General features: G+C 42.6%; 1 protein-coding gene across 1 annotated transcript; it reads right to left on the bottom strand.

Moving 5' to 3' along the window:
- Window positions 1-4,995: 4,995 nt before the first annotated feature.
- Window positions 4,996-10,839, bottom strand: LOC144596235 (secreted phosphoprotein 24-like). The gene is made up of 10 exons (XM_078404442.1): window positions 10,788-10,839; window positions 10,541-10,644; window positions 9,629-9,757; window positions 9,376-9,507; window positions 9,216-9,260; window positions 8,425-8,469; window positions 7,652-7,693; window positions 5,943-5,999; window positions 5,260-5,304; window positions 4,996-5,127 (listed from the first exon to the last, which is right to left on the bottom strand). Exons 1-10 carry the CDS (start codon window positions 10,837-10,839, stop codon window positions 5,095-5,097), a joined length of 684 nt encoding a protein of 227 aa, XP_078260568.1. The 3' UTR covers window positions 4,996-5,094.
- Window positions 10,840-11,655: the final 816 nt, after the last annotated feature.

Below are 11,655 nucleotides of genomic sequence, written 5' to 3'. Positions count from 1 at the left end.
GTACCTCACTGGTCACTGCCTGCCATTCCGAAAGGGACCCATTTATCCCCACTCTTTGCTTTCTGTCTGTCAACCAATTTTCTATCCATGTCAGTACCCTACCCCCAATACCATGTGCTCTAATTTTGCCCACTAATCTCCTATGTAGGACCTTGTCGAAGGCTTTCTGAAAGTCGAGGTACACCACATCCACTGACTCTCCCCTGTCAATTTTCCTAGTTACATTCAGTGTGTGACAACGAAGAATCCGTTGATATAAGCTTAGCAGGCCATACAAGTCAAGCCTACTAAAACATAAGGTTTTAGTCAGTAACCAGATACAAAGGAGTGTCGGTGAGAAACTAAGTTCTTACGACATACAAACAAACAAGTTAATGACAAGAGATATGTCAATATGTTTTTTATTGCAACTTCAAATAACTTCAAATAACTGCAACGTCGTGATCTCGTTGTTGTTGTTATTTGAGTTATTAACAACCGCTCTCATTCCTTCGTCAAACGGTAAGCTTTGGGGCTTTACAGGGAAACATAAAGCTGGCCGCCACAAATCTGATTTCTCTAACTTCAAGTAACCCTTGAATTCCTCCTCTCTCTGACCCTCCCCCACCCTAGTCATTGGACTAGTTTCACTGTCATCCTGGTGAGTTTCACTGTCTCTTTTGTCGTTTTCACCTATCCCACAACTAACAATGGCTTATTTCCTTTATCATTGTTACTTTTCTGCATATCTTTCATTCGTTTGTTTTATTCTTTTCTATATCACTGTCTATATCTCTTGTTTCCCTTTCCGCTGACTCTCAGTCTGATGAAAGGTCTTGACCCGAAACATCACCTGTTCCTTTTTTCCAGAGATGCTGTCTGACCCGCTGAGTTACTCCAGCTTTTTGTGTCTAACTGCATACATCAAGGGTGCAGCAACTGTCCTCCAATGCAATGGGTAAATCAATTTTCCATTAGTCACATAAACCCCCTGTAATCTAAAAACAACCAATGTACAGAGAATCTATAATGAATTCATTTCTTATCTGTTATAAAATAAGAAAGGTTAGCAATGGTTTTGAGGGACATGGTCCAAACACGGTCAAATGGCATGAGGTTAGATAGGCATCTTGGCAGGCATGGACTCGGTGAGCTGAAGGACCTGGTTCTGTGTTATATAACTTCATGATGCCATACAATAAAATCATCGATGAAATTAGTTTAGTTTAGTCCAGTTTAGAGATACAGCATGGAAACAGGCCCTTCAGCCCACCGAGTCCATGCCAACCAATGATCACCCAGCTACTAGCTCTATCCTACACACTAGGGACAATTTTACAGAAGCCAATTAACCTACAAACCTGTACATTTTTGGAATGTGTGAGGAAACTGCTGCACCTGGAGAAAACTCCCGCAATCACAGGGAGATCGTACAAACTTTGTACAGACAGCACCCATAGTCAGGATCGAACCTGGGTTTCTGGCACTGGAAGGCAGCAACTCTGTCACTGTTTTCCAGAAAGTCAACCAATCACCCATCACTATGTTAGGGGAGAAATAGAATTGGGTAGACTGATGGGACTGAAGGCTGATAAATCCCCAGGGCCTGATGGTCTGCATCAGGGCCGTCTTAACGCATGGGCCTGATGGGCACTTGCCCGGGGGCCCACGAGCATAGGGGCCCCATGCTGATCTGTGTATGTTAAGTGACTTGCAATAAATAAATACTACTTTAAAAATTTAGGTTCAATAAGTGCTTTTTTCGCAACATTTTCGGTCACTAAGTGCTTCTCACAGCGATCTGTAAGTGCTTTTCGCAACAATGTAGCACCCTAAGTCCATCGCTAAGTGCTTTTCGGTAAGTGCTTTTCGCCGGCACGACAGGGGGGGGGGCTGGTAGGGAAAGGGGGGTGGGGGAGAGTAACGGTAGGGGCCCCAGTACACTGCTTTGCCCGGGGGCCCATAATGCTGTAAAAATGGCCCTGGTCTGCATCCCAGGGTACTCAAGGAGGTGGCTCTAGAAATCGTGGATGCATTGATGCTCATTTTCCAATGTTCTATAGATTCAGGATCAGTTCCTGTGGATTGGAGCTTAGCTACTGTTATCCGACTTTTCAAGAAAGGAGCGAGAGAGAAAACGGGGAATTATAGACCAGTTAGCCTGACATCGGTGGTGGGGAAGATGCTGGAGTCAATTATTAAAGAAGCAATATCGGCGCATTTGGATAGCAATAAAAGGATTGGTCCAAGTCAGCATGGATTTATGAAGGGGAAATCTTGCTTGACTAATATTCTGGAATTTTTTGAGGATGTGACAAGTAAAATGGATGAAGGAGAGCCAGTGGATGTAGTGTACCTGGACTTTCAGAAAGCCTTTGCTAAGGTCCCACACAGGCGATTAATGGGCAAAATTAGAGCACATGGTATTGGGGCAAGGGTATTGACATGGGTAGAGAATTGGTTGGCAGACAGGAAACAAAGTGTAGGATTAAACGGGTCCTTTTCAGAATGGCAGGCAGTGGCGAGTGGAGTGCCGCAAGGCTCGGTGCTGGGGCTGCAACTATTTGCAATACATATTAATGATTTGGATGATGGAATTAAAAGTAACACTAGCAAATTTGCAGATGACCAAAGCTGGGTGACAGTATGAACTGTGAAGAGGATGTTAGGAGGTTCCAGGGTGACTTGGACAGGTTGAGTGAGTGGGCAGATGCATGGCAGATGCAGTATAATGTAGATAAATGTGAGGTTATCCACTTTGGCGGCAAAAACAAGGAGGCAGATTATTATCTCAATGGTGTCAGATTAGGTAAAAGGGAAGTGCAGCGAGACTTGGGTGGCCTTGTACACCAGTCACTGAAAGTAAGCATGCAGGTACAGTAGGCAATGATGAAAGCTAATGGCATGTTGGCCTTCATAACAAGGGGATTTGAGCATAGGAGTAAAGAAGTCCTTCTGCAGTTATCTAGGGCCCTGGTGAGACCACATCTGGGGTATTGTGTGCAGTTTTGGTCTCCTAATTTGAAGAAGGACATCCTTGCTATTGAGGCAGTTCATGAGGTTAATCCCTGGGATGGCAGGACTGTCATATGAGGAAAGATTGGAAAGACTAGGCTTATATTTACTGGAGTTTAGAAGGATGAGAGGTGATCTTATAGAAACATATAGAATTATAAAAAGACTGGACAAGCTAGATGCAGGAAAAATGTTTCCAATGTTGGGGGAGTTCAGAACCAGGGGCCATAGTCTAAGAATAAAGGGGAGGCCATTAAAAACTGAGATGAGAAAAAACTTTTTCACCCAGAGAGTTTTGAATTTGTGGAATTCTCTGCTACAGAAGGCAGTGGAGGCCAATTCACTAGATGAATTTAAAAGAGAGTTAGATAGAGCTCTAGGGGCTAGTGGAATCAAGGGATATTGGGAGAAGGCAGGCACGGGTTACTGATTGTGGATGATGAATGAATGGCGGTGCTGGCTGGAAGGTCCAAATGGCCTCCTCCTGCACCTATTTTCTATGTTTCTGTGTTTCTATGTTCTCTTTACAGTTTTCATATATCCCTCCCACACCCTCCCTGATATTCTATATGACTTGTTTTCTCATTTTCCCAGTTAACATGAAGGTCTTCCACCTGAAATATTAACAGTGTTTCCCTTCCCATAGAAGCTACCAACCTGGCAGAGTGTTCCCCAGAGTTTTATTAAAGTTTTCGGGCTGGAAAATATCTGAATAGGAGCCAATGAGAGGCAAATGCCATAACTGAATGGGCTTCCCTGTTAAGCTCTCCGTGACAGCCACTGACAGTTGATAGCTGCAAGGAATAGTAAACATTTTGTTCCTCAATGCACACACATATACCTTGGCTGCGATACTTTCCTTCATACAATGGAATTTCAGGAATTAATGACAACTAGACAAAGTTTATTATTCACTTCAGCCTTTTTGCCAGGGGATGAGAGGCAGGTTGAAGTTGAGCCGCTCCAAGACATCTCTCAGCGTTGGTAAAATAATTTGACTCATTTCAGTGATGCTCATCCACATTAAACAGAGGAAAGGTATGGAGACACAAGATTGTTAGTCTGAAGAAGGGTCCTAATCCAAAACATCATTTGTCCATTTCCCTCCACAAACACTGTCAGACCCACTGTGTTCCTCCAGCAGTTTATTTTTTTGCAGAAGAAACATGTATCCCGTGTCTGAACTCCTACATCTTCAGTTAACTCCCTGTTCCACTCGTCCCTTCTTACCCAAACCACCCCATCCCCGGGCACTTTCCCCTGCAACCGCAGGAGATGCAACACCTGTCCGTTTACCTCCCCCCTCAACTCCATCCAAGGACCCAAACAGTCTTTCCAGGTGAGACAGAGGTTCACTTGCACCTCCTCCAACCTCAGCTATTGTATCCGCTGCTCTAGATGTCAACTTCTTTACATCGGCGAAACCAAATGCAGGCTCGGCGGTCGTTTCGCTCAACACACCTTCGATTCAGTCTGCCTCAACCAACCTGATCTCCCGGTGGCTGAGCACTTCAACTCCCCCTCCCACTCCCAGTCTGACCTTTCTGTCATGGGCCTCCTCTAGTGCCATAGTGAGGCCCACCGGAAATTGGAGGAACAGCACCTCATATTTCGCTTGGGCAGCTTACAGCCCAGCGGTATGAACATTGACTTCTCCAACTTTAGATAGTTCCTCTGTCCCTCTCTTCCCCTCCCCCTTCCCAGTTCTCCCTCTATCTTCCTGTCTCCACCTATATCCTTCCTTTGTCCCGCCCACCTGACATCAGTCTGAAGAAGGGTCTCGACCCGAAAAGTCACCCATTCCTTCTCTCCTGAGATGCTGCCTGACCTGCTGGGTTACTCCAGCATTTTGTGAAATAAACACCTTCAGTTAAGATCATTACAACACTCAGCCAATGTTCTCTTTACAGTTTTTATTTGATCCACAAAATGATAGACAACAACAAACAGAACATTTACAAACAGTAGAATTTCCCAGTTGCAATAAAATATACAGTCAAGAATCCCAGGTTCCCATGTTACATATGAGCCAATAAACTAACAACACATTAAATCTGATTGAGGTCTTCATGTGTTCTCGCTGAGTTTGGTCATTCAAGCTCAGTGTCGATCTCGTGAATCTTCATCCTGTTCCTGGAATAGGTGGAATGGATAGAATTAATACATTGCCATTTTCAGATGGGCTGTGTTCAGTGTGAGTTCACAGCTCTTTATTAATGTTAATGATAGTCAAGTATTTGATGCAAAGTGCCAGCTAACACTTACGTTGGAAGGCTCCTCCTGTGATACTTCTGTTGACTGGCTTTTTGTCTGTAATAAAATATTCATAATTTCATCTTTAGTATTTTTATGAAATCCTGATTTTCAAAAGTATTTGCAAAGAAAGACATGTGGAACTAGCAGGGAATGACAACTTGGTTGGCATGGACAAGTTGGGCAGAAGGGCCTGTTTCCATGCTGCATAGCTCCATAATTTCATGGCTAGGAGTTTAAATGATATCACATGATAAATTTAAAAGTTTCAGAATTGAGGGTATTTGTTGAACGGAGGACTCCTCTGAAAAACTCTCACATTCTGCAGTGATCAGTACAGCCCTGACTTCAGAGATATGCTGGCAACATATGACCGTTCAGCTAGTTTCTGTTGCATTGGCCATTCTCAAGGAAGAATGCACAAGAATGACACGAATCATGATATTGTGGGAATTCAGATCATTTGGCCTCCGGTAAAGGACTGATGATCACCTCTACAAAGGGTTAGTTCAACACATCCCTGGCAAAGGTCAGATTACATCCAAGGGAACTGATAACCAGTGTCACACCACTATCCCGTACAGTCCCTGGGAAAAGCGTTTGATTGAATTAATAAGAAAGGGCTGCTTTGATAATCTATTTTAATGAACAATATCCAAGTTTATGTTGGTTGATGAAACCTTGGTTATACTTACATTTGAAGACTCTTCCAGAGATGATTCTTTTGACTTGCTTTCCACTGAGACAAGGTCCTGTGGGATTAAATGTTAAGGTAGATTTAGATTTTGATAAATAATGATAATTGAAAATCCCCAACAACGGGGTTTTGTTTAATGAGATTCAGATTATAGCTATTTGACACAATGGGTCGGCAGTGATGTTAATGTCAAACAGGAACCCCCACACAAATTCTAACTATGAACATGCCTCTATTCCCTTTTTCCTTGTATATGCATTGAACTTCTCATTGAATGTACTATTCTGGTCACCTCAAACACTGTGTCTACAGCAAGTTCCATATTGTTGCACTCTTTTACAAATAAAATCATGGAGTATTAAGGAAACAGAGGGATACCGTTGATCCAATGGTTATGCCCAGTCGAGGCAAGTCCTTCAGTCCTATTCTCCTACACTTTCCCTAAAGCCCTGCAAATTAATTTCCATCCAGTGTATCACAAATTTTATTTTGAAAACTCCAATTGATTTTGTATTCCCCATCCTCATGACAGTAACTTTCAGATCATAAACCATTTTTAGGAACTTTTTTTCCCCATCACTCCCTTTTAGTGAAAACCTTGACTCTTGAACCATTGTCACCCTCTACCCTCTCTGAACCAGTCACGATCTGGAACACGTCCTTCAAATCTCCTCACACCCCTTCTTGTTCCAAGGAGAGCAGGCCTAGCTTCTCCAGATTAACTTTATGGCCAGTCCCTCATTCCTGGAATAATTCCAGTAAATTCTACTCAGGTTATGGTTGTTTTCATTATTTTCAGCCACTTCATCTGTGCCAAATATGGTAAATTCTTCAATATTCTGTCAATCAAACTATCACCAAGATAATACTTAGTCTCTGCTTTTCAACATTGGACAGTCCAGCCTGTTTAAAGTTCTCCTTTCTGGAATTCCTTGTCTCCGTAAGGATAGCGGAGTGAGGGGGTATGGGGAGAAGGCAAGAACGGGGTACTGATTGAGAGTGATCAGCCATGATCGCATTGAATGGCGGTGCTGGCTCGAAGGGCTGAATGGCCTACTCCTGCACCTATTGTCTATTGTCTATTGTCTATTGTCTCTATGTCTTTTCCATAAAATGAATTCCTGAGCTATTCATATTGCCCAATGCGGGAAAATTGAATTAGCATTGACAGGCATCATGGTCAGTATGGACAATGTGGGCCAAAGAGCCCAAGTCCGGGTGATGAATTCTAACCCCATGTTGTTTATTCAATACATGTTCAACATAGTTCTCCACTTTTCAGTTCTATCCCTCTGGAAAATAAACTCAAGTGATTTTTTAAATTATTATGAGATGCTTAGCACATTTTTGGTCATGAGGTTTTATGCACTCATTTGTATTTCAAATACACTTTTTTGTTCGCTCTGTAGTTCCCCAACAGGAAGAAGGAGCACAGTATCTACCATTGGCGATCAACATTGCTCGCACAATGCCATCCATTGCACCTCCTGTGCCTTTGACTTTGAACAAGAGTAAGCTCATTCTATGTCATGAGGTGAATTTAACAATCCTTTGGAATGGATCTGGGATGGAGCATTGGAATCCCTTCCCATGCCTCAAATTAAAATGAATTCTTATCGCACAATGTATTCTCGACTCAAGGAATTTATACTTTCTTGTTCATTATTAAATATCAACAAGAAAATCATCAGGATAATTCATACTCACATCTGCCATCCTCTCCACTGAAGTCTCCTTTGACATTTCCATCTGGGGAAAAAAAATTGGCATGTTTAGCCCAGTGAATAAGAATGCCATTTTCAAATTGTGTTATCGCAAAATGCTGGAGTAACTCAGCGGATCAGGCAGCATCTCAGGAGAGAAGGAATGGGTGATGTTTCGGGTCAAGACCCTTCTTCAGTCTGAGTTACTCCAGCATTTTGGGATACCTTCGATTTGAACCAGCATCTGCAGTTATTTTCCTATTCAAATTGTGTTTGTGATGAGAGCTTGGACACATCCAGGCTCTGTGATTTACTATCTCACAATATTTTCGAAAACACGCCGATGGACACAAAATTGGTAAATGCTAACTGATGCTCTCTGACCTCTGCTATCAGTGATAAAAGTTTCAGGGTGGGTCTCACTGCTGCTGGCATTGAAACAAAAAATCTAATTGAAACGGGCTGTATTTACAACATGACATGACTTGTAAACATGATCAAACAGCTGGCCTGCATACTTTATCAGTAGTATCAAATAAACTCATCTTCGCATTTGGTTTCAATATATCTTTTATCTTGAAGAATGGTATCTTAAGGATCCTCTTAAGGAAAGTAAAGCCCTAAGAAATGTCAAGCATCAGAATCCCTCTCTCTGAGAACTGCACTTCAATAAATTGTCTTCTCACTCTCCATCCCTACACAATTTAATGCAGGACTTCATTATTGTTAACCCCGCTAACAAGAATATAATTTGGTAAATTTCCAGCTCAAACTCACATCTGAAATATCCTCTTCCGATTCCTCTGTTGATTTGGTATCAACCTATAAGAAAATATTAATGACAACAGGTCAGATAATGTGCAAAGTCAGATATTCTGTAAATTAACCGCTGAAATTAGCACCATACTGCAAAATATTTATTGATAAATTACAAACTAGGAATTGTTAAATCTGTTAAATGACAGTTGTAGTTGTGTTTGAATGATACGCTGTTGGAGAAGAGATTATCTTATCAACCACCTCCCTTCATGCAATCGTGCAATAATCCTTTCAGCCCTGTTGTGTTGGGGCTGTGGATCAATGGATAAACTAATGATAAGTAACACTTCTGAAAATTGGGATGCAGTTTAAAACTGCTGCTCCACTTCTGGAAGGACAAGATATTATTATCTATGGATAGATAATATTAGGATTGAACCCTTCTTCATTTCCCTCCAGATGCTACCTAACCCTTTGAATTCCTCCAGCAATTTGGGTTCTTTTTGCTCAAGATTTTAGCATTTGCAACTCTTGTGTCTGTAATTATATGTTGCAGGTGAGAATGTAGCTGTTACAGCTTACACTGTCCCTTGGAACCCATCTTTCCTATGGAAGCTCTCCTCTTTAAGGGCGGAATACAAACAATCACCTTTCTTTGGGTTAATTCAGTAATCCTTTGGCAGGGGTTGTAAATGCTCACAGAGGCAGAATCCTCAGCTAAATAAATTGCTATCCCACACTCCATTCTGACCATGCCAATCCAGTCTACAGCGAAAATATTATCTCTCAAATTATGAGTTAATACTCACATTTGATGTTTCCTCCACTGATGTATCTGTTGATTCGGTTTTGTCCTGTGTTAAAATATTAATATGTACATTATTAGCACAGTGTACAGAGGAAACATTTAGTAAACTATCTCATCAAAAATCCCATTTGCTTTGCATTGTGTCACAACTGTGTGCTTACCTCAAAGCTGATTTCACTTGATTCTATCGAGTCACTCTCGCTGTCAATGGTCTTCAGACCTTCACACTCCACATCAACGTCAGCCAACTTGTCAGCAAAATATTCCACGCGGCTATTGCAAAATCCTTTCTCCTGTCAAAACAAAATACAGTTTGTTTTTTTGGGCACGATTGTGAGTTGGTAAAGATAATTTCTCTGACATTACTGATTATACAAGAGTGGGTTAGATGCCACGGAATAGGTCAGAACTTACAGCGGTCTTTCTGGGGCGGAATCGGCAGCCGGGGTCATCAAATTCCATCCCGGAATTCTTGGAGCAAACTGTTTCTGTCACGGAGAATGTCAAATCCACGTTGTACGACAATTTGCCCGTGCGATAAGTCTGGGGAAAAAAAGGAAAATGGGTCATTAAAAAATGTGTACGGTAGACGTGGTCTTCCTGCGGTCAGATAAAGCTCAGATCAAAGCATGAGCAGAAAGGAACTGCAGATACCGAAAATAGATACAAAGTGCCGGAGTAATTCAATGGGCCAGGCAGCATCTCTGGAGAAAAGGGACTCAGTCTCACGGACTCAATGATTCAGATTCAGGTCGGAAGAAAAGGTCCCGAGCCGAAACGCCACCCATCCTTTTTTCTCCAGAGATGTTGTCTGACCCGCTGAGTTACTCCAGCATTTTGTCTCTATCTCAGATCAGGACAGTTTAAAAAAAAAATCTTCAATGGGGGATTCTCATGGGCACCGAGGATGGACAAAAGATTTAACTGATCAAAATAAATAAACTACCCCCCCCCCCCCCCCCTCCACACACACACACACACGCACACCATCTTCACGATATAGAGATATTTAATGCAATGGGAAATTTGGTAACCGGCGGAATTAATAAAGGGTAAACGATTATTTTTTGGAAATAAACCCCTTAACCCAAAACTAGATGAATGGGCAAATTTCAACCTCAGTTATTCTAAATCAATTCAATTCTTCTAAATCTTCTAAATCAATTCAATTCTTCTAAATCACAAATTGAGTTGGGATTAAAATTCCGGGGCAGAACATTACCCATTGTTTGAGAGAGAGAGATTTGATCATCGGTGTCTAATTGAAATCGATAATCCTCTATTAAAATCTGTTTATGAAGCAGATTTGGGGGAGAACGCACTTACATTTGTTACACCTCTCCTGGTGATCGCACACAGGTTGGCGATCTCGGTGATTTCATTCAGTTTTGCAACTGAGGCTCTCAGAGCATCCTTGGTGCTTGGCACTCCTGCAGAGAGAGAAGGAAAGTTGTACAAGACATTCAAACAAAGAGCAGTGAATATTTTTTACACATTGGTGAATTATCGCTGACTGAAGTTCATTACCAGTAACTCATTGGTTTCTGAAGCCCTCCCTCTCCCCAGTACCTACCTGAGCAGTGGAGGATCTGCACGGCAGCGATGGCGAGGAAGAAGGATTTCATTCTGACTCGTGTGGGATCAGCCGGCTGGGTTCTCAGAGTAAAGTTGCTGCTTCTCTCTCTCTCTCTCGATCTGCCTTCACCTCGCTGCCTTCGGTCTTTATACCCTGCACCTCCACCACATTCAAACACTGACTCATGTTTGCTTAACGTCTTGGTCGTGGGCACCGGAATCAGACGAAAGGCGAGCTGCAAGTATGGACATAGCTTCCTCCCCGTGTCAGCATCTTGTTTAGGTTTGGTGGGAAACGGCTGAAGGCAGATCTTATTCCAAGGAAGATGCCTTAATAACAGGACAGTTGTAAGTGCTTGAAGTCAGATGATGGAATTATTCAGTATAATGCCCGGGTCGTGTAATTTGTCAGTGAGTGGTGGCCAGTCACCCCGCCCGGCCAGTCACCCCTGCACACAGTCTTCTTTTGTTTATTGTTTTAGAGATGCAGCAGGCAAACAGACCATTCGGCCCGTCGAGCCCACGCCGACCATCGATCACCCGTCCACACTAGTTCTATGTTAGAACAACCTTCTTACCCAATTCCTACACACGAGGGGGGACTTCATGAACTCAATTAAACTACAAACCCGCACATCTTTGGGGTGTGAGGAAAATGGAGCGTCCGGTGGGAACTCACTTGCAAACTTCACAGAACGTGCAAACTTCACAGAAACCAACACCCGAGGGCAGGATTGAACCCGGGTCTCTGGCGTCGTGAGGCAGCATCTTTACCAGCTGCGCCAGTAAACCTTTCTCTCCCTTTCTTCAAAACTCAAAAGAGATTGGAGGCGGCAGAATGGCGCAACGGTAGAGTTGCTGTCTTA

The sequence above is a fragment of the Rhinoraja longicauda genome, chromosome 8 (assembly GCF_053455715.1).
Source record: "Rhinoraja longicauda isolate Sanriku21f chromosome 8, sRhiLon1.1, whole genome shotgun sequence".
Classification (NCBI taxonomy): Eukaryota; Metazoa; Chordata; class Chondrichthyes; order Rajiformes; family Arhynchobatidae; genus Rhinoraja; species Rhinoraja longicauda.
Note: the sequence above shows the minus strand (reverse complement) of the source record. Positions and strands in the feature narration are given on the sequence as shown.

Excerpts from the sequence above, each read along its gene's own strand:
- LOC144596235 (XM_078404442.1), bottom strand. The coding sequence starts at position 10,839 with ATGAAATCCTTCTTCCTCGCCATCGCTGCCGTGCAGATCCTCCACTGC. Across the intron at positions 8,470-9,215 it reads CAGTGGAGGAAACATCAAAT|GTTGATACCAAATCAACAGA; the intron begins GTGAGTATTAAC and ends ATTTTCTTATAG. Across the intron at positions 7,694-8,424 it reads CGGAAGAGGATATTTCAGAT|ATGGAAATGTCAAAGGAGAC; the intron begins GTGAGTTTGAGC and ends TTTTTTCCCCAG.